The following is a 23,254-nucleotide window of genomic DNA, read 5'->3' on the forward strand; positions in this document are numbered from 1 at the left end:
GTTGTCTCTGCCTCCTGAGTGCCTGACAAGAGGTCACTTTTTAAATATTAGCTGCCTCATATTGGTTTTTTCTTCCTTCCTTCCTGTTGTCATGTCTGGGGTCCCACCTGTCAGTATTCAGGCAAAATGCTCAGTCAGCCCAGGTGTTAGTATTTCTGGTGTTGGCTGCACATGTACAACCAGCACTCAGGCAAAATGCCAGCATCTCAGGGGCCTTATGCACATGGCAGTGTGGCCTCGATATCATGAGTATGTGTGGCATGGCTACATAAGCCCCCATATGCATGCCTAAGTGACCTTTAAATGCAGACATATCCCACCCGCTTCCAGACAGGCCTGCACACACACCCTCTTCCTACTCTTTGCTAATAAAACTCTTAAAGTAGTTCTGTTGTATATCTTGTGGTCTCTTCTCGAGCACAGTAAATAACTCTCCCCCCTTCTCTCCCTCCCTCCCTCCGTCCCACTGCCTCCACTCTACCCCCCCCCACAAAAACAATAAAAACACAAAAACTCAACCCTCATAAGTTTGTACAAGAGAGATGTATCTTCAAAACATAAGCTTTAGTAATAGCTAATGTTACTCTAGACAAGTTATAAAGATATTTGGGTAATAAAAAGTTATGGAAACATTATTTGGACCTTATGAAACAAGAATAAAATAATATATGGCAAATATATAATATACCATGTAGACACTGATTTCAAAATTTGGCACTACTCATTACCAGTGAGTAAAAGACACAGCGTGAAGATGGTATATAAGCAGAATATTGATATTGTAAACAAACCATAGAAATGTACTATTCTAGTATGCCGTGTCAAGAAAACATGTACTCATGTGTGGAGAGCAGGCATGAGATTTTCCACGCTTCAAGGGAACATTTCAATCTCTGGTAAACTTACTTCCATACTGGGGTCAGAAAGATTGGGCTTACGATAAAGGTAAAAGAGCAGACAAAAGGACAAACTAAATGTCTGTCCTTGGCATAAAGGAGTAAGATGCCCCTCTCTGAGTCACCCACCAAAATGTGTAGAGCTTAGTGTCAGTCCCAAGGGAGAGTCAATTGACCTAATAGGAAATGACAGGCCAGCAGAGGAAATCCATTGCTGAATGTCACTGGGCTTGGCCACTCTGGATCGGTGAGACCTGAGACCAGGCATATGCAAGGGGTCTGGGGTCAAGGTCACGGTGAAGCCAAAACGACAAGGAGGAGGAACCTTTGAGAGAGGAGCTGGACAAGTGCTTTTCTCTGTTAAATGAAACCACCCTTTGTAAGAAGCCGGACAACGAGCTGGGTGTTGGTGGTGCACACCTTTTATCCCAGCACTCGGGAGGCAGAGGCAGGCAGATCTCTGTGAGTTCAAGGCTAGCCTGGTCTACAGAGCGAGTTCCAGGACAGGCTCCAAAGCAATACAGAGAAACCCTGTCTGGAAAAACAAAACAAACAAACAAAAAACAACAAGAGGAAACCAGACAACACAGCAAGGTGGTGAGCATGGTTGTTTCATATAAGGCGTTAAAATCAAGAACCGGGCTATTTTCATGAATTAACTCCTTCGTGCATTGATGTTTGGGGCACTGGGTGAGACTTGTCATGGACAGTTCATAAACACTGCAGAATGCAGGGGAATTCCCTGTGTTACCAAATAACCTTCAAAATGCAAAGACGTCAGATTGCTGGGCAAGAATCAAGCAATCCCCGGCCAGGGCAGGGCGTGCACCTCTCCCAGCCACTAAATGAAGTTGCCCCCTTCTGCCTCACCTCATGCCGAGAAATCTGAGCCTGTAGCTCCTGGATGTTGCTGGTGGTCACAGGCTGGTCCTCAATCTCTCTGTGAGCCCCTTCTATGAGCTGTTGGAGGTGTTTCATCTCCTGCTCATACTGTTCGTACTGCACCACAGCCTCCTGGAAAAGAGAAAGTGAGAATACGTTTTTCTACAAAGTTACTGGTGGCTTCTGTCTCCCAGTGTTCTTTAGGTGGTACAGGTTATCAACTTTCACTTAGATACGTCAACTTTATTATTAATATTTATTAATATTACGATAGAATTATCAATGCAATCAAAAACAGATGAGAAGCTGGGAACCCCTCTGTTCTGTCTACATAGATTGTCCAGAAGATGAAAGACAGTGGCCAGCAGATGATCTGATAGGACAATAGGCTTCCTTTGTTTCTCTGTACAAGAGATCCTGACTAATGGGTTGGGCAAACGACTCAACTGGTAAAATGACTGCCAAGCAAGCATGAGGATCTGAGTTCAAATATCCCCAGTATTAAAACAAAATGACCGATTTGTAACCCCACACTAAGAGGTGAGGGGTCAGAGACAGGAGGCTCCCCGGAGTTCATTGGTGAGTCAGCTTAAGCAAATCTAGCTCCAGGTTCAACTGAAGACTGTCTCAAAGAAATAGAGGACAATCAAGGAAGACAGTGTTAACCTCAAGTCTTCACATATATGTACACGGACATAAACCTACACACACACACACACACACACACACACACACTGTCACATACATATACCACACATAAAAATGAAAAACAATATTTAAAACAACGTTGAATAACAAGACACCAGCCAAGAGCTCCGGTAGCAGTTAACATCGGTTGACCTGCAGCCTCAGGGCTCTGATGTCTAACAAGTTACAAGGTAATGAATGATATTGAAGATGGTTGGTCAGATGAGCACAGTGGTTTCAATGAGACATAATTATTCACAAGGCAGGTGAGCACTACTTCAAAGGAGAGATTATATATAGTACGTAGCATTATTTCTTCACGGAAATGCTTTTCCTCTTATTACCCCATGAGATTAAGAGCTTTGCTTGGATGTCCTTCTTAGGCCTGAAAACTCACAAATTGACCAAAACACTTTAGTGATTGTGTAATACAGAACAGCAAGCCCATATCACCTAACCTAGATTCTTCTCTGGTGCATATATGACCACATACAAAATTAACGTTCTTCATTAAAAAAATCACCAAGAGATAATTTTTATTAAAAGGGAATTTTTTAGAGAGCTTTCCTCAGGCTTTTGTGGAGGATCCACACGGTGGTCTTAATCTCCTGATGTTACATAACTACAGCAGACTGTCAAAGTTAGCACTCTGGGTGTTTGGATGGCTGAGCCCACACAATGCTAAGAAAAGCAGCCCGTGACTCATGTGCGCTCGCTCTGCCTGCTGGCATGGCCCGGCTGACTGAACTCGCTGCACAGCTGCACCTGCCTGCATGATGTTGTACTGCTGGATGGCCGTGTGTTGCAGCCGGCTGGCTTCCTCCTGCAGTCGCAGGGCGGCGTGGCAGAGAGGCAAGCTGGCGACCACGTCCTCGGGGATCCGGAGAGCGCTCTGGCAGAGCTGCACAGCTTGCACCTTCGGCTTCAGTGACTCCATCTCAGACAGGAGATGCTGAAAGGGGCGGTATCAGGGTCTAAGCTTCCCACAATTTCATCATACGTGGCATAAACAAAGACATTTCCCGAATTTCTCACTGCGGGGTCCACCATGCTTACAACACATTTTTTCTCATTATCCTACTTTTAAAATCTAGATCCTCCATCCCACTTATCTTAAATTGCATGTGTTTGTATGTGTGTAGCGTGCATGTACTCATGTGTGTGGGGGGATAGATGCACATGTACATCCTAAATGCTTTTTGCTTACCTGTCGGTGGGACAGTTGCTCCTTGAGACTAAGTCGCCCCACTTCTGGGGAAGTCAGAATTGTCTGGGCTTGTTCCAGAGCCGCCTGCAAATTTCTCAGCTCTCCTTCAAACTTTTTCATATCCTGGAGAACAAACCCCACTTGAACAGCAATACATTGACTTGAAGTTCAAAGTCATAGCTGAACAGCAGCATCACACTCAAGAAAGTGCCTCCTCATGGGCTGACACTGCCTCCCCCTGACAGCATGCCGATTTGCAGTTTCTTACCTTGGCTGCATCTTGGAGGCTCTGCAAACGAACTCTGATCGTCTGCCGTAACTCCCCGGTCTCCCGTCCTAACTGTGCCACTTGCTGTGACATTTGTTCTGTGCAGTACACGTTGGCAAGGCATCGCACTCTCTCAGCCATTGCTTCCAGGTCACTGTCGATTTCTTCTGATTCTTCTAGAAGCGTCTAGAGTGACATGTTGGTATTTGTGAAACTGATATGTGGGCGGGAATACAGATTCGTACAATGCAGTTTAAAGACCTGCAGACTGGGAAGGGGTCAAGGAGAACTAAGCTGCATTCTACACTCACCCTTCGTGCTTCCAGGGCTCTTACGAGCATGGTACAAAGTAGAGCAAGTTCTAGTAGGTCTTACTAATAAAAACCTGGAGTCAGATATCGGGGTAAATGCTGAAAGGTCAGAGAAGTAAAGGGCAGCCACTACAGAGACCTCTTCCCTCTACTGAATTCTCAGACCAAAGGGTGATCCTATCCCTACCACTTCTCAGACTGAATGCAATGAGCTCCTGTCTCCTCCTGCTTTATATTCCTCTCTGCCCAACTATATATGACTCCTATCTCCACCTCTCTAGTGTTGGGATTAAAGGCATGGGACCCCAGGTGCTAGGATTAAAGGTGTGAGCCACCACCGCCTGGCTCTGTTTCTCTTTTAGACGGAATCAATCTTGAGTAACCCAGGGTGGCCTTGACCTCACAGAGATCCACCTGCCTTTGCCTCCAGAGTGCTGGGATTAAAGGTGTGTGCCTCCACTGCCTGTGGCTAGCTGCTCTTCTGGCAAGCTTTATTTGTTAGATCACAAACAGAATGTCACCACAGTCTATTCGGCCAGCTGAATCCACTTAATGCTTGCATTGTTATCCCGATTGCATAGACAGCAAAGCAGAGCACAGAAACCTTAACAGCTTGCCAAGGCCACTTGTTACTGAGTGTGGGACTTGAGGGTTCATGCTTTCTCACACCCAGGTTGCCCCCCCCTGCCATGAGGCAGGGGGATTCCAGCAGCTGTGATGCTTGAACACACTGTGGGCCTTGATCACATCTCTGGGCCTGCCTTTCCCCACATGGACACTAAAGAAGGACTTTTCACCTCTTGGTTGCACAGCTAAGATCAGAGTGCCAACAAAAACCTTTGTGTGTTTGTGTTAAGTGAGACAAGGAGGAAGAAGCCGTTTGCAATGTTGAGGGAAGAGAAGCTCGCATCACTGCGTCCATACCACCTGCTGGAACTGACAATAATGTAACAATACAAACCAACAGTGTGCATATAAACAGACACGTGCTTCTGAACATGAAAATGAAAGAGCGGCCATGCATTAAGGGATGATTTAAATTGGATGTGGAAAATCTTGTTGGGAGATTGAGATAAGGCTCCCATGATGTTCAAGAAAGATGCCTGCATTTTAAGGAGTGTGGAAGTTTGAACAGGTGTGGCCCCCATAGACGCATGTGTCTGAATGCTCGTCCTATAGGGAGTGACAAGCATTAGAAGGTGCGGCTTGTTGGAAGAAGTGTGTCACTGTGGGAGCAGGCTTTGAAGTCTCATATACTCAAGCCGTGACCAGTGTGGCTCTTAGTCTCCTGCTGCTGCCTGAGGGTCGAGATGTAAACTCTCGGCTCCGTCTCCAGCACCGTGCCTGCCTGCGTACCGCCATGTTGAAGCTGCCCCTCTGCCGCCCAGCAATCCGCTTTCCAGATGCATTAGCTTCGTCATACCAAACCCCGAGCTATGCATTTGCAGGGCGAGAGTATCTGTCAATGGCTTCACGGTGCCTTTTGACACAAAGTCCGGGTTGCTGAAGGCTTGCATTCACCCTCCTTATCAGTTGGTTTTTATAACTGCTGACTATTTCACGTTTTCCAGGCCACCAAAGGCACTCTTTTCTCAAGCTGTGTTTCCAGAAGACAGTGCTTCACAGAACACATGGGACAGGAGTAAGTGGCAGGGTTTAGGACTTGTCCCTGTCACTACGACCTTCTCCTCTTCAGTCAGGCCATCATGATGCCCTCGCCCTCTGCACTCACACATTGTACTGTCCCCTTCGTTCACCTCCGTGGGGACAAGGGGCAGGGGGATATCTCTTCCATTCCAAATGGTTGTTAAAATTTCGTGATGAGGAAAGTATAATTGCTTGTTAGGAGGACAAAGGAATGAATTCGCCTGGGAAATATTAAAAAACTACTTCAAGTCTTTTTCTTAATTGTAGAGAAGGATGAAGCTGTGTTGTCTGTAGGAAAATGGGTGTCGTCAGAGTTAAATCTCACTGAGTGAGTGAAGTCAGGAAGACAACACACATTTTTCTCTCGGTTGTGGGTCTTGGACTTTACAGCTACACAACATCAGGCATGCTCAGATGCTATGACAGGAAAGCCAAAGCTCTCCTGGGAACAACGGAGACTGATTGGGGCAGGGAGTAAAAACAGGGAGGGTGGGGGTGCAGGGCTCAGTGGCACAGGCTGCTCTTAGAGAGGACCCAGGTTCTGTCCCCAGCACCCACGTGGTGGCTCACAGCTGCCTGTGACTGCGTTTCCAGGGGATCCCAGGCCCTCTTCTTATATACATGCAGGTACACGGAGTCCCACAGCCGGAAGACAACCAACTTGCAAAAATTGTCTTCTGATCATTGCACGCACGGGTGCCGGAATTCTCTCTCTATCTCTCCCTCTCACACACATGTACAAATAGATAGTGAGATCCCACTGCAGTCATTAGTATCGCATTAAACGTTTTCAACAGTTTGGATTTAGACCCTCACTTCAGGAATCCAGGAAGTAAAATCAATAGGTCTGATCCATACTGTCTTCAGTCATCACCACACATAAAGGTAACTGTTTTTCAAATTTTTTCTGAATTACCAGCATTGGTAAAAGAGTACAGCAGTCAGGCAGTGGTGGCAAGTGGATCTCTGAGTTCAAGGCCAGCCTGGTTTACAGAGCAAGGACAGAGAGCCAGGACAGCTGGGGCTACACAGAATACAGAGAAACCCTGTCTTGTGGAGAAAAAAAAAAGCGCTGTTACCTTGACAGTTAAAACTTAAAATTCCCTTTATTTTTTCTACTCTTAAGTCTGTGTCTTTAGATTTCTAGATGCTGGTTGCGTTCCCTTTGCTCGCCAGCTAATTTGTGACATGTCTAGTCTGTCGGCATCTAAGTATGTCACACAGCAAATGGTTAGAGCTGTCAGAGAGACACAGCTGTCTGTGTCTTGGAGAGTATATTGAGTAGAGGAGGGAGATGATAGATAGGGGTTGAAATCTGAGCCCTAGGAACATTCCAGGAGGGAAAAGAGATCCCAGAACCATATCAGGTAGAAGGAAAAAAGGAAATTTATTTTTCCTTTGTAAATAGGAAAACTTTAGCCAATGTAACCTAACTGAAAGCCAGCCTGCATTTGGAGGCAAGGCCTGTTAGAAATACACATCTAATTCAATTGTGACTTTACTAAAAGATGAAATAATTTCCGGAGAGTATGACCAAAAGAAAGGGAACATTTTTGTCTTCTGAGTTCAGAGGAAATGAAGTCATGTATCCTCCAGGGTGTGAATACAGGGTCCGTCCTCAGCTGCTTTGACCTACTGAGTCATGCGTCTCAGCCCTGGCTGCGGCTGTAAGGAAGCAGGTATGAGAACCTGCGTGGAGCACCAGCTTGTGCTGGGTGAGTGCTGGGTGTTTCCCACAGCTGACCAACAGAGGGAGGTGATTGGCATCCCTGTATTGCAGACGAGGAGGCAGAACTGAGAGACAGTAGTTTGCTCCAGGTCACATCACACAGTACCAGTTGGGAAAGCCTGGGTTTTCCCTCCTTCCTGGTGTCACCTATCATCTCTCCACACTTCCCTCAGTCTTTTCATCTGAAAGAATTTCCCGCATGTAACTGTTCCCGGGAAGGTTCTACAGCAGCAACAACAACACAAAAACACAAGTCCCATGGCATGGGGCTGGCTGTTTTCAGAATCAGGGCAATGGTGGTATAAAGACAATAGAAAATAGAGGATATATTTATGTACAGTTTCATGAACTTTCACCCTTATCTACTTTTGGCTAAGCCAGAATAGCAAGTGTTTTTGGTGTCTGTGTATGTGTGTTTTAAATACTTTTTTTAAAGATTACAATTATTTATTGGGAAGGGAGCACATGCATGTCACAGTACACACGGAGGGGTCAGAGGACAACCCGGAGTCAGTTCTCTCTTTCCACCATGTAGGACCTGGGAACCAAACTCAAGGCATTCGACTCTGTGTCAACCACATTTACTACACAGTCATCTCGCTGACCCCCAAACAGTCTTTTTAGCTGACACTTACAATAATTTTACACTGTGGTCATTTAAACATTGGGTCAGTTTGACCAGTCAAATTAACTGTTGCTTTTCATTCTTTGTTAACTTTTTGTTGTTGTTGTGAAATTACCTGGTGCAGGATGTACTGTTCTCGGAGCTGGCTTGCAGAGTTCCATGCAATGTTTCCATGCACCAAGACCTTAGCTTTGTCGATCCACTTCAGAATGGACTCAAGCATTTCATTGTATTCTTCTAAGTGTGCTGACGCCTGAAAAGCCAGTAACACTCAGGTGAATAGAAATCCTATCTAGTGAGTGGGAAATTCATCCATAATCTGTATCTTTGAATACAACCATCCTAAAGGGTGGTGGTTATATCTGGGACATTGAAAGGGACTCCGGAAAGTCACCTGCCTATGAACAATCTGTCAAAATATCCCAGTGACTTTAGAGTAAAAAAAATCCAAGTTAATAACATGCTTGCGTTATTTCTCTTTTCCTCACTCTTCATTTTCATCTTACTCTTTTTTTCCTTCCTATCCTCTTTCTACATCCCACTGAGTAAGGGGGTGGCAAGCAGGGACTGCATCTTGCAGGATCTGAGTAAAGGGGGTGGCAAGCAGGGACTCCACAATTCACAGTCACCAGTTCCTAAGCCGGGCACCACAGCAAGTACAGTGTCTGTTATCCCAGTCTGTGAGGTGGAGGCAGGCGGATCAGGATATCTAGGTCCTCATCGGCTACATTCAGTGATTTTTGAGGCCAGCTTAGGCTATATGAAAAAAAAAAGCTGAACAACTTATTTTAACTCTAACCTGATTGTAAGATAAGTGCTTAGGAGATTTGCGAAGGCCAATCTACAACCAAAACTGTTAAGATGATGCAAACATGGGTATGTATGTAACTTTAAACTACTTAAATCTGTCCTAAACTGATTCTTCTAAAACTCACTAGTAGATGGTTATTCTTGTTCACACCTCCCCGTTTACAAAGTATATACAGTTAAGAGAAACTCTGTCAGTCAAAGTATAGTTTGTTATGAAACAAATACAGGTCTATATATAAATCATAGAAACATTGTAGAAAATAAGCTACAGAAAAACTTCTTACATCATCTCTAGTATTGTCTTTTTCATTTGTTTTCAAAAGAGAAATGGTAATAATGTCTACTCGAAAGCATTTTGGTTACTAGCCTGGAGCACGCACCTGGTTAAGTTTGGATAGCCGGCTCTCAGCCTGCCTGATGGTTTGCTGGTGGAGCTCCATCAGCTTTCCTATCTTCTTTGCCAATGGCTTGCCCAGTTGACCATGCTGTTCTGAGAATGTCTGTATAGCAGCGTCTAATTCCATTAACTTTGAATTACAGCCATCTAATTCTTCTCCCAGCACCTATACGGTCATCAACAGGAAAGAAGAAAGGGTTTCAGAAAATACATTTCCCAGGGCTTCCTAAGATCAGAAGGATTACATTTTAGATGGTTTGTGCTAAAGGTAAGAATTACAAATAATCATGCTACTATGATTTAGCTGTTCCTATCTCTTGGGCGAGAGCAGCAGAGCGGGGTGTGTTGTGAGCCTTATGTCTGTTTCCCTGGGAGAGGACTGGTTTTTCCTTTTGCCTCCCCCAATGGATGTCAGCTGTTGAGCTATCAACAGGGTGCAAACACAAGATGTGATTGATTCACTTTGGAATTTATAAACTTGGACTTCTGCACCATCTCATATTTTTTGCTACTCTATTATACATATATGTGTGCATGTATATCTACATTGTGTTTGTATTACAGTGAAAAATTACATAAATGGACACGTACTGACGTTATTACATTGATGACATGTCTTAACTGCCTCCTTTTCCTAATGGGTTTTAGTGGTTTGTTAAGAATGCTCTATAGCCAGGTAACCCTGATAGAGCAAAGCAGGTTAGCCAGCAGTCAGCAGTCAGCAACGCCCCTTGACTTTCTGCGTCTCCACGCTCCCACCCCACTTACCTTCTAGTCCCTTCCCTCCTCCTTACCTTCTGGCTCCTCCTCCTTACTTTCTGCCCACCCCTTTACCCTCTGCCCCCCCCTTTACCCTCTGCCCCCTACCCCTTACCTCCCTGCATCCTTACCTTCTGGCCCCTCCTCCTTACCTTCTGGTCAGTCTTAGCTTGAACTAGATTGTCGGTTTTGGCTTTCAGCTTCGTTAGAATGGTGGTTAGATCTTTGGCCACCGTCTGGATCTGGCGGCTGAACTCCTGGCTTGTGGCCTTGCCCTGCTCAATTTCCTGTACCTTCTCCTGGATCTAAACGACCAAGGGGGAACATCGAAACCCATCATTGTTGAAATGGGAGAGGAGATATTAAGATTCCCAAATGGTGTTGAGTAGTAACATTTCACGTTTGATACTGATGATGTCATGAAAGTGGGTACGAGGGGTGGCAGAGACAGCGCTAGGTTTAAGAAGATTTGGGCGGTTGTGAGAGCAGATTTGGATCTCAGAATCAGGTATCAAGCTGAGTGTTTTGCACTTGTCTGTAACTCCAGTTCCACAGGAGCAGAGGCAGGAGGATTGCTGAGGCTGCTGACTCCAGCCTCGATGAGAAGACAGGATCCCCACACTCAGGAAGAGACCCTGCCTCAACAGGACAGGTGGGGAGTGATAAAGAAGGACACTGAATGCTTCCTCCTGGACTCCGTGTGTGCACAGACACACATATACATGAATAAATAATTTTATAGCTGGAGGAAGCAGGTCCAAGCCCGCAAGGCTTTGAGGCTGATATACTCTCAGTAGCTTTGTGCATTAACTATGCTCCTTCTGCTGTTCCAGCAAGAGAAAAAAAAATCAATGTCTGCTCCCCAAGTCATTCATTAAATATTTACAGATGCCAGTTAGATTTACCCTGTAGACAGCTGACCCTTGCTTATCTACTCTCCGTGTCTGTAATACACAGACTCTTTACAGTTTTTTCTTCTTTTTACTGTGTGTGTGTGTGTGTGTGTGTGTGTGTGTGTGTGTGTGTGTGTGAACACACACGTGAAGGCCAGGGTACTGACTCTTGGGACTCCTTCTACTATATGGGAGTCCTGGGGACCAAACTCAGGTCATTCAGGCTTGGCAGTAAGTGTCTTTCCCAGATGAAACACCTTGCCATCTCCTAAGATGTTTTCTTCATGAAACAGAAACCTACCCATAAACAGTTGGAAGCATGCGGGTTGTTTGCAAGCACCTTTTTATGAGTGTCTGATGGCGACTTTCAGTCGTCTTCTTACTACATACCAGCAAAACAGGAAGTGAATGCAGTGAGCAAGGAGGTTACAGACGGTGACTTGGAGTACAGCTCAGTGGTGGAGTACTTGTGCAGCAGCACGTGTAGTGGGTGTTATCTGATCTATAGCAACATTTACTTCATGTATTTTTTAAGAGTGTAATTCTAGGGGAAATAGTCAAGAGCACACATGTCACTGGGCATGGTGACACAACCTATAATCACAGCACTCAGAAACCTGAGGCGGAAAGTCGGAATTGTGAGTTCAAAGCCAGGCCAGGTTACAATAGTGAACATGTCTTAAAAATAAATAAATAAACCACAAATGTTTTTCTTTAAATTCAAGAAAGGCCTTTCAAATTCTCAGAGAAGCATCACTGCATTAGTACTGTCCTGGCCTGCATCATTTTGACTTGAATGTTAAAATAACTAGATTGTATAGAGCAACTCCAGCAAGCAATAGGTAAACAGAGAAAAGCACATTTAAATTCCATTTTAAATGACTTATTTTAATTTGTGTGTGTGTGTGTGTGTGTATGCATGTGTGCATGTGTGTGACACGTATGGAGTCTAGAGAGGGGTGCCGGATCCCCTGAACCTGGAGTGCCAGGTGGTTGTGAGCCACTGGATGTGGGTGCTGGGAATGAAACTTGTCCTCTGCAAGAGTAGCCAGAGCATTTAGGGGTGAAGTCATCTCTCCAACCCCATAAATGACTTTTCAAAGGCCTTAATTCGTTAACTTATCCTTCTTGACACATCTTCCAATGTCCAAGAAGTCCAATAGGCAAGTTAAATATTCAAAAAAGAAGACAAGACAAAACAAACAAAAAAGATAGCATCCTCTTTGTGTAGCTCAAAATCATGGTGCAGTAGAATTGGATTTTGATATGATTTTCACACACTCTGCCTCCTTCACTGCAGATTCAAAAGTGCCACCTAGATGTGTGGATTCTGTGGTCTATGTTTTCTGATCCACAAAGCATCTGTGTATGTCTTCTCTTTATGCCACATAGAGTAGGCTATAAGGGACCTTCAATCAGCCACCATGACAATTCTGCAAACCTACCACACTTCCAGACAGATGCCAACATGACACAAATTTTACATGAAAGTGAATCTCCTTTATGGGAGCAAGATTCCAAATCTCCTGGTCTTTGCACCAGAAAGGACTTTATATTTCTTGTTTCAAATGATTTTCAAGTCTGTAGTCTTGAATTCTAATTACAGTGCACCTTCTGTTGGTTGTTTGGGAGGCAGAACAGAATGAAACCTCCCCCTGATGCCATGAGCCCTCAGCACGCATACTAGTGACAACCACATCCTTGGTTTTACTTGTTTCCTTCCCAAGAGAGTCCCTTTCCTTCAGTCTCTTCGCCTACCTACCTTATATCTTGCCAAACTAAAATCACCATTCGAAGAGTGACTGGCACACTCTGGTTACTCAATATTAATATTGGAACACGCCATATATTACTTTTCTGTTTAAGATATTATTTTACTCATGTGGGAAAAGCAGATAAATTCTATTTCATTTGTTTATGCCTTGAGCACCAGGTTCCTAGCTATGGGTTTATTGGTGCTGTTTGAAGATGTTGTGGTTCTTTGGGCTTAGCTTGGAATTTATAGCCATCTCTACATATAGCACAAGATTTCTGCTTTCTGATCTCCAATATATGAGGCGTCCCAGCCACATATTCTCGCCTGTCTTCCCCACCATGATGGAATGTCCTCCCTGAGTCCAAACTAATCCTTCTTCCCTCACGTCTGTCAGGTTTTTGGTCACGTTGATGAGAAAAATAAATAGTGCATTTGTATAGCATTACTGTTTATAGCTGTGGTCATTTGGTAGGTTTCTTGTCTAGGAACAAGTTCCAGGTGAATACTAACTGTTTTATAATTGTCAGTTATTTACCTTGAAATATGATTGTGCAAACTGAGATGCCTCTTATAGGACTAACCCTGCAAAAGAACAGAAAGACCCCCCCCATATCCCTTAAGTTTACCTGATCATGGATCTTTAGGTCCAATGCAACTTCAGCTAGCTGGAGGGAGACTTCAGATGGCAATATAGTGTAAAGGTCCAAGTACTTATTCTTCTGTTCTTCTGCAATTTTCTCGATGCTCTCTCGGTGGCTTGTGGCTTCAGCCAGGAGGATCTGAAGAAAGAAAGCAAAGCAAGAAGCCAATAGGTACCCGATAAGGACCACACTTTTTATGGATCTAGAGATCAAGCTATCTATTTTCCACCAGTTATGAAATTAAAGAAACACCTTATGAGGGGAACGAGCTTCAGCATGTCCCCTCTCACCAGGCAGCTAGAGTTCCATGAAGGAATACTACAGCATACCTATGTGATACATGCCTAAAAATTCCAATGAACGATTAATTAAGTCTGTACAAGGGAAACCAAAGCAAAGCCGCATTTTAACATGAGCATAGAGAGCAAGGAGACTCTTGTACCTTCAGTTCTTTGAGTTGTGTGTCTATCTCTATTGTCGGATTCCCTAAATATTCCTTCGTTTCTTGAACCCAGGACTTCACAGAATTAATTTGGGTCTCCACTGCTTCTCGTTCCTGTAGCTCCTGCTTCACCAGTTTGCCATGACTCTTCGCTTTGTCCTGCATGCTTCAAAATACCAGAGGGGGAGAGCAGAGATAGATCTGACGTGAAAGGAACTCTCCTGGGCAGGACACAATTTTATAGCAGACACAGAAAGGGAGAAACCTAGTATGTTTGTGGCAGGTAATGTTACTTCTCGTTCTGTCAGATATTGTTTAGTGACACCAGGGTTCAGTTCAAGCACGACAGAAGAAGTTGCATCACTGGGGGTGAATAATTCATCCCTGGAAATTTGAGAGTGGACTTTGTTCCCTGCCACTACATTGCTATTTATTCCCTTATGCAGAAAACCTAGAAACAGCCAGATTCTTTACTTCATCTTCCGAATCTGCTCAAATGGTACAGTAGCATCACCATTTGAAAGTCATGTGTCATTGGAATATGTGTGCCAAGAAGCCAGCCTTCAAAAAAAGAATCAAGCTCTAGACATGTCACCATGATTAATGTCAATGTCATGATTGATTTCCATTAAAGGGATAAATGGCTTTTCGATACATGGTATCAGATTACGCTAACACCATTAATAACTAAGAGAGGTGAAAATTGTATGAGAATAGAGGAATAAAATTATCTAAAGACACTTTTCTAATGGCCCAAGTGAATCAAACCCGTTCTAGATCATCAAGATGAAACTTCTGGATTCACTATCAAGGAATGGAATTAATTGTCTAGATGTCTGTATCATTTCCTCCTATCCTCCCACATCACCAGTTTTAAATAAGGCTCAGTTGTAAAGGTCCACATCTAACCTGGGACTTACTAATAGCCAGGCTGACCTCAAACTCACGGCTCTCCTGTCTCAGCCTGCTGGTAGTTAGGATAAGTGTGTGTCGATGTGCCTGGCACTCGTTATCTTTTGAGTGATTGATTCAGCCTCTCTCCCACCACCCAAGGGATTTCTACACTTTTTATATGTCATTCCACCCCAATGTCGTTCAAACTCACTCGGTCTGCAGCTGCTGAAGACACCATCTTTACCACCTCCCCCGTCCCTAGACTAGTTACCTCTGCTGATAGTCTCTTAGTGTCTGTGGTGGTTAACCTCCATTGCCAGCCTCCCTGGGTGTGGAGTCACCTGAGAAGCACACTCATAAGCAACTTTCCAGAGATGTTTAACTGAAGGGGGATGCCCTCTCCAAAATGTGGGTGCCACTACCCTGCAGACAGGGGTCCCAGACTGAGCAAACATGAAAACAAGAGAAAGTAAACCAAGCACAACCATTAATCGCTCAGTTTCCTGGCTTGGGTGCAATAAGAGCAGGAGCCTCATGATCCATTATGCCTCCCCTACTGCGACGGACTGTATCCCCTCAGACGTGAAGCAAAACAAAACCTTCCTCCCTGATGGTGATCTAGTCACAGGGACAAGGAAAGTTAACAACTTTGTGCATGTTTTGCAAAACTTTACTGTGCATGTTTTGCAAAACTTTACTGAACTGGTCCTTTGGTCACCTGTCAGTACTTTAAAATGCTGGAAGCTAAACAATGAGTCTGCTTGACTAGTCTGTGTGACTTGTCATTGTACATTGTATGACCTCCCCCCCACCCCCGTGTGTGTGTGTGTGTGTGTGTGTGTGTATGTGTGTGTGTGCGTGTGCAGATGTGGGGGGGTATGAGTATATATGTATGTGTGTGTATATATACACACACACATATATATATATATATATATATATATATATATAAACTTGGGTGCAATTCAGGAGCTAACATCTGGGTTTTTCAACAGAGTCTCTACAGCCTAGATTTCATGGAGTAGGCTAAGCTGCCTGGTCAGTCAGTTTCAGGTATCTGCCTGTCTCTAAGTCCCTGTTGCTGGGATTAAAGGTATGGGCTGCCACATTCAGCCTTTCTGTCTGTCTGTCTGGCTGCCTGCCTGACTGCCTTCTTTCTTCCTTTCTTTTTTAACATGTGGGTGCTGAGGATCAAACCTGGACCATCATGCCTCTGTGGCAGACACTTTACCACTGGCTCTCATCACTGTATAATATTTACATTAGCATGCATGTGCTTGTCTAATGAAGAATGGAAGGGTTGTGAGAAGCCAGGAGTAGACACCACAGGAATAGATCTCCACATTTTCCAACTGGCCTAACGGAGCATCCCCATGCCTGAGTACCCCAGAGGTCCCTTTGAGTCAAGGCCACTTGTAGTAGTGAACAAAACAGGCATGGAATTACTTGAGACACTGATCTTGCATTGCGGCGATCTCCTGAAGGATGGGCGCCTCTTCTCCAGCCCCGGGGACAGCTCCGTCTTGCAGCATGCTCAGTGCTCGCTGCTGTAGCACACCCAGGGCCAGCTGCTGCTGCTCCAGCTCCAGAGAGCATGCGTCGAGGCGTTCAAGGAGTGCCACAAGCTCTGCTTTGGAGGCCTTTTCTGCTGAACCTCCAGGCAATTTGCTTTGCAGTTGATCAATCATTGCAGTGGTTTCTTTAATCTAGTGACAGGAAGATGGACATCATATGAAACTCAAAATTATACTGAAAAAAATATGGCGAGTCCAGTAAGTGACACATTTGACATTGTCAACCATGATGACATAAATTCTAAATTTTAGAAATGAGAACTGACATGGTAGCTTTAACACGAAAGACCAACTGCCTTTCCCAGCTTGTGTTTAAATTATCAACCCCCAAATCTTATCAAGGCAGTCACAGACTACATGTGGCAGAGAAACATTAAGTGAACGAACACACAAACCATCTACTCTTGAAGACAGCAGAGCATATGTGTGTCACAAAGAAAGCATGGGTAAAACACTGAACCTTCCCGATGGGTGGAAGAAACTACACATGGATTCGAGGAATGTGTTCAATTATTATTTTTAACAACAAAGAAAAAATTTAATTTTGGACTTTTCCCAAAATCGGTTAAAAACAAAAGGGGCTCACACTGGGCTTGTCTTCCTTTCAAAATTTTATTGTTTAGTTTTCTTTTTAGACATTCATTTATAGATTTGTTTCTGAAGTTTTATTATTTATGTATGTGTGTGCGCACATGCGTGAGTGAGGCACGCACAAGAGCCAGAGCGCAGGTGTACATGTAACACACGTGTGGGTATCCTAGGACAACATTTAGGAGTCTGCCCTGTCATGTCACTGTGGGTTCTAGAAACCAAAGCAGGTTGTCAGTCTTGTACCACAAGCCCTTTTACCTGCTGGACCATTTTGCTGACATTTATTTATTTCAAAATTAGTGTAAGAAACAACAGATTCCCTTATAGCATTTTCATACATACTGGCTTTGGTTGATACTATATCCCCCTTTCCAATCTCCCTGTCTTTTCCCCATCCTGCCTCTTGTATTCTTCTTTTGCCTCCCTCCCTGTATTCTTTCCTTTTTTAAAAAAATAGCATAAAGCACAGGGGTTTATGATCATTTATATGGAAAGTCCAGGGCACAGCTAGCTGGCCTGAGACCAGCTCACGTGGAGACATCTCCCATCTTGCTAGGGCCTGTGTGGTCTGTGTGCAGGTAGACTGGAACTAGCTCTTATAGACCAGGTTGGTCTCAAACTCACAGAGATCCACCTGCCTCTGCCTCCTGAGTTCTGGGATTAAAGGCGTGCGCCACCACCACCCAGCTCCTGTATTCTTTTCTTTTCTCTGTCATGTGCAGTCTATTACCCTCCTCATGCCCTCTAATGTACACTGTACATTACATTTTGTTTCATAATCATTTTGTTTCATAATGTAGTTTGAAATGGCAAAAAAAATCGATGAAAGTTTCATAAGACTAATTTCAAAAGAGAAGCAGCGACTGTTTGGGTGAGAAATCCCCCCCACACCCAGCCTTGGGTATTTGAATCCTTGGTCCCCAGCTGATGGCACTATTTGAGGAGGTTTTGGAGGTGTGGCCTTAGTGGAGGAAGTATGTCACTGTGGGAGGGCTTCAAGAGCTAAGGGCTTCCCTTACTCCCTCAGTTCAAGATGCGAACTCTGACCTTGCTGCTCCAACTGCCAAGACTGCTGCCTGCCGTCACGTCTCCCTGACTCTGAGCCTTACTAATCCTCTGGAACCATAAACCAAAATCAATTATTTCTTCTGTAAGTTTACCCTGGTTATGGTGCTCTTATTACAGCAACAGAAATGGAACCAACCCAAAGGCAAGATACCAGTTTTCCAAATGCATGCTAATCCTCGAGAAATAAAACAAAGCACAACTTAAGCCGATCTATAGTGGAAGTTACCTTATTGCTCAAGCCCTTCCACTCATCTATGGCATCCTTCAGAATCTTCTCCTGGTCCTGGGCCACAGCACGGAGACGCGTCCAGCGCTGCCAGACCGTGGTCATCGACCTGCTTAGGGTCGCTTTGCTTGCATCGTTTCCGGTTTTCTCTAGTTGTGATGCTTTTTCTTCCAGGGTCACAATTTTCTCATGGAAAGAGTCAACTACAGACACTAAAGCCTAGTTCAGGGTTGAGGGTGAGCAGAGGGGGTTAGAGAAAGATTGATTTTGTTTTTTAAGTTCTGTGGATTTGGGGGAAAGCCCAAAGACACTTGCAAAAGGAGATATTTCTAAGTGAGTTTAGGTTCCTCGGGCAGTCATGGCGGCATGTGTAGTGGTAGGGAGTTGGGGCAAATGAGTCAGAGAGTCAAGGTCATCTTCCACTACATGGAGAGTTCAAGACCAGCCTGGCCTACCTGGAACCTTGCCTCAACAAAAACCCAGAAGTAAATTAATAATTATGAATACGTTCTGCTTCCTCTTGTAACTCTTTGGGTTTTACTTATCAGAGTTGCGTTATTTGGACTTATTTTGAAAGGTGAATATTATTTATTTATGAGAGGCAAGTTGTTTTCTACTTGACATGATTTTTTTAAATTTCTGAAAATCAACAAAAATGAAAGAAAATTTTATTTCGGTGCTTTAGAATGCTCTAGTCTTCCTTTATATTTCTATGCTGGGTGAGGGGCACTCGGGAATTTATTTCTGGATTTTGTTTTAGTTAGTCCAAGTTATCAAGGGTCAGTATTTACTGACGTTTTAAAATGGTTGTTTATTTATTTGTTCTGGGGGCCTGCAGGATATAGGAAGGAGTTAAAGATGACTTTATGAGTCAGCTCTCTCCACCTTGTTTGGCAGAGAGTGTCTCCCTTGTGTTCTGCTCGGCACTGATGCCAGGAGTTTACAGGAGATTCTCCCGGTGCCATCTCCCTTGCTGAAGGAGTGCTGGGATTACTACCCTGTGCTTGCACATCTTGCGTTTTATGTGGGTTCAGGGGCCCCAACCCAGGTAGGCTGGTGTCAGGCTTGCACAGCGAGCATCACGACCCACTGAGCCATGTCCCCAGCCCTTTACTGCCATATCTTCTAAGTACCATCTCTTCTCAGAAGCAGATTGCTTTGAATTCCCCTTTTGGTCCTTAGCTATGCATTTCTTGTGAGCACCCACTCCCCCCCCCAATTATGAGATGTGTTTATTTGTGTCTTTATCATCCCGAAAGAAGCCAGATGGAAATAAAGATTTAACGATGTGATTCTGGAAACACCACAAAGACGTGTTGCAATTAACATTTAAAGACATTAAAATGACAACGACAAAACTGACCTTGTGTTTTGACAACTTTTCTTCAGCTTCATGGCTGGAAGAAGTCTTCAACAGTGAAAACTCAGACAGCTTCTTTTCCGCATTGTTCATCAACTCGATGACCTCTTCCCTTGCTCTCTGGTACTCCTGCCATTGAACTGTGCATCTTGAAAGAGTCCAAGAGACATAAATAAGCAACACAAACCCAGATATTTCCACACAGAGCTCTGGTGTCCACCTGTCTAATAATAAGAGAGAAAAACAGGCTCAGGTAGGTTACTATACACATTCTATTAACATGCTGCTTTTCTGTGTGATAGTATCTTTTTGCAGGGGCCTACTCTAAATACCTCTGCAGGAGGTCCCGCTGAGCATGGGAGTCCTCGAAGACCCTCTGACTCCTCTTTTCTAGGGAAGTCATCTTCTGTGCTAGCTCTTCCTTTCCAGTTGGCTTGATGAGTGGGTCCAGCTTGGTTACCAGACCTTGGAGCTCCTCCATGTTGCTGTGGAACTGACCCTCTGTTTTGAAAAATTCCATGTGACTTTTGAGATTTTCTTCCGCACTCTCAACATCTAGGCCATTGCCTGCCAGCTGTAACATTTCCTGGGCATCCTCAAGCCAGTCATTAGCTGTTTGGAACACTTGATAATACCTTTGACAGTGACCATATATTTCTGTCAGGGTTGCCTGAAAGACAGTCATCATGATACAGTCAACTTCCATTTACAGTAGGTTTGTAGGAAGTCATTTCATTTTTCCATCTTTTTTCTAGTTCCCAGCTTTATAAATGACATGAAAAGTTAACACATAAGTTGGGAGAACTTTTTTCATCATGAGTGCCTCCAAATCCTTTATTCCCCCTTTTGTTAATCTTACTATAATTCTACCAGTGTGGTTAAAATAAATCATGGATAAGTAAGGAGAAAAATATATTATAAATTTATGTTAGCATCTTGATTGGTTCTGAAACCATTTTTCTTTTGTGTGTGTGTGTGTGTGTGTGTGTGTGTGTGTGTGTGTGTTTCTCAAGACAAAATACAAAGTATAGTAGCTGGATGACTTGTGAAGTAGTTATGCCTCAATGGGTTAAAAGAATGACAACATTCAAAGTCCAAACTAGTCTTTGCAGCTTCTGGAAATGAATGACTTGACCTTAAGTCTTGAGCAGAGACTAAAATAGAAGAAGTAGAAATCCACAAGGCTTGCTACTTCAAACCCAGAAGGAGTGGAAATACTCTAACCAGCCATCGGTGAATGTACAAGAGGAGTCACACTGAGAGCAAAGATAGCTTTGCAGTAGTCAGGGTGGACAGCAAATAATGAGCCATTGGGAAGGGGGACAAAGGGTGAGCATGTGGTACAAATACTTCCGATAACATCTGGACGGAGGCCAACTAAGGCACAGAGGCAAAGCAGCCTCCCAGATTTAACATCGTGTTCCAGAACTGCCAGCTTGAAACAAATAATCAATGTGATAGGCTAGCAGGTCTCAACCTGTGGGCGACAACCCATTTGAGGGTTGCATATCAAATAGCCTGCACATCAGATTCTTCCATTACAGTTCATAACAGTAGCGAAATTACAGTTGCGAAGTAGCAACTGGAATATTTTATGGCTGGGGGTCACTGCAACACGAGGGGCTGCACTAAAGGGTGGTGGCATCAGGAAGGTTGAGAACCACTGTGACAGATGATTGCCAAACACAAGAGGTCAACGCTTGCCCTGCGCTCAGGAGCCTGTCTCTGTATCTACAGCTGTTGGGAAAATAGTTGTTAAAGTCTAACAGTGGTTCTAACACGGAGAGGAAGTATGCTAAGCACACTTCGAAAAGCCAGCATTTGGTGTGTTTATTACAACCTTACATCCACACTACAAGGTTTGCTATTTAAAGGGTTAAAATTAATCTACGTAGGAAAGTGAAGGTAAGTGATGGGAGTGATTCTGTATGCCTGATACCCAAAGAGGCCAGAAGAGGCATCACAGATGACCTTGAGCTGGAGTTACTGGTGCTGATGGGCCTGCTCAAGGTCCTCAAATTCAGGTCCTCAGTAAGAGCATCACATAGTCTTAAGCACTGAACTATCTCTCTAGGCCAGGATTATTATTATCTTCAGAGACAGGTTTTCATATAGCTTAGACTGGCTTCAAATGCCCCATGTTGATGTTTAATTTATGATCCTCCTCCTGCCTCTACTTCTCAAGTTCTGGGTACGCTGCCATCTACCACTATGCTCCACTTAAGTAGTGCTGGGAATTAAACTCAGAGTCCTGTACATGGTGGGCAAGCGACTGAACTTTACCAACAGAGCTACATTCCCAGGCCAGTGGCCAGGGGATTAAAGGAAATAATTCCATGGCAGCCATGGTATCTTTCCTCTTATATTGAAAGAGGAGAGTGTGCAGGGCCTTGAGCAAGCCCCAGTAGGAGGGCAACCTGGGAGGGTCTCCACACACTCCGGTGCTGTTTGTTGTTCCCAGGTCGCAGGAGCAGCAGATAGAGCACCCTTCTTCCTGCTGGGTTACATTTGATGCCAGGAGAGGGAAGCACTCCTACCTGAAGAAGAGGAGAAGAAACGGGGCAACGGATGGGACAGCCTACAAATGAGCATGCCTCGGTGCCGGAGTTGGTCTGTGTCATCCATCTGGCCTCTCCATCCAATGTGATTTTTAAAATGCTAGGCTTCATGCAGTATAAGAAGGGCACTAAGTATCCACTGGTCACATATTTCATTAATATATTCACAGTGTTTCTATGGGAATCATTGCCAGGGCCTCTGCTGATTTAGGATGCTCAGAGCATTAGTATGAAGCCCCGTAGGATGTAAGTGTACCCTGCACAACGTGCCATACTTGACGTCACCTCCAAATCCCCTCTGACACCTCATACAATGCTGTTACACTTGACTGTTAGGGGAGCTGTGGGTAAATGACCGTAAATGTTTCATTTTCTTTTTAAATATGCCAATCACATTAGTCTGAGGTTCCTCAAAATATTTACACACAGATCTGTTGCGTAAGCCAGCCATGCCACTTCTTGGCATCTTCCTGAATGGTTCTAGGTCAACATGTTGCAGAGACACTTGACCATCTACATTTCCTGTGGCGCTACTACCCATCATACTTTAGCTATGGAACTGACTCGGGGATCCACCGGCAGGAATGGATAAAGAGAATGTGGTGTGCATAAACTATGGAATTATAAACAAGGAGAGGGTGTCACTTGCAGGAGAACAGGCGCATCTAGAGAGTCCTACACTATGCATACGGAGGCACACACACACATGCATGTGTACGATTAATACATGAGAATGAAAACTGACTAGAGAAAGACAGGAGACAAACGGTCCAGGGGATGATGCATGGAAATGTCCTCATGAAACCCAGGACTGTATGGTGAATATATGCCAATACAAATGAGTCGGTTGCCAAAAAAAAAAAAGAAAGAAAAGAAAATTTTCTCTGATGTTGGTTGAATCTGTTGCAAGCTACATTATCAAAATCATTTTATTATCTCCCCTAAAGGTGAGGGAAAAAGTGTCACACTACACTGATCTAAGTAAAATGTATCCAATATGGGACACATTACAATGACCACACAGGTAAGCAAT

The 23,254-nt window shown here is 44.2% G+C and overlaps 1 protein-coding gene across 18 annotated transcripts in view; it reads right to left on the reverse strand.

Annotated features, from left to right (window-relative positions):
- Syne1 (spectrin repeat containing nuclear envelope protein 1) overlaps positions 1 to 23,254 on the reverse strand; it is a 454,318-nt gene that overhangs the window by 164,015 nt on the left and 267,049 nt on the right. For all 18 annotated transcript variants that reach the window (XM_040728331.1, XM_040728319.1, XM_040728318.1 and 15 more), the window contains 13 exons: positions 19,996 to 20,333; positions 19,667 to 19,811; positions 18,304 to 18,522; positions 16,291 to 16,550; positions 13,951 to 14,116; positions 13,494 to 13,646; positions 10,371 to 10,523; positions 9,443 to 9,625; positions 8,368 to 8,505; positions 3,941 to 4,126; positions 3,673 to 3,795; positions 3,235 to 3,417; positions 1,767 to 1,910 (listed from right to left, as the gene is read on the reverse strand). In XM_040728331.1, the coding sequence (XP_040584265.1) occupies positions 1,767 to 1,910; positions 3,235 to 3,417; positions 3,673 to 3,795; positions 3,941 to 4,126; positions 8,368 to 8,505; positions 9,443 to 9,625; positions 10,371 to 10,523; positions 13,494 to 13,646; positions 13,951 to 14,116; positions 16,291 to 16,550; positions 18,304 to 18,522; positions 19,667 to 19,811; positions 19,996 to 20,333 (2,391 nt within the window). The remainder of the gene's footprint in view (positions 1 to 1,766; positions 1,911 to 3,234; positions 3,418 to 3,672; positions 3,796 to 3,940; positions 4,127 to 8,367; positions 8,506 to 9,442; positions 9,626 to 10,370; positions 10,524 to 13,493; positions 13,647 to 13,950; positions 14,117 to 16,290; positions 16,551 to 18,303; positions 18,523 to 19,666; positions 19,812 to 19,995; positions 20,334 to 23,254) is intronic.

This window comes from Mesocricetus auratus, unplaced genomic scaffold, assembly GCF_017639785.1.
Source record: "Mesocricetus auratus isolate SY011 unplaced genomic scaffold, BCM_Maur_2.0 Super-Scaffold_100018, whole genome shotgun sequence".
In the NCBI taxonomy this organism is placed as follows: Eukaryota; Metazoa; Chordata; class Mammalia; order Rodentia; family Cricetidae; genus Mesocricetus; species Mesocricetus auratus.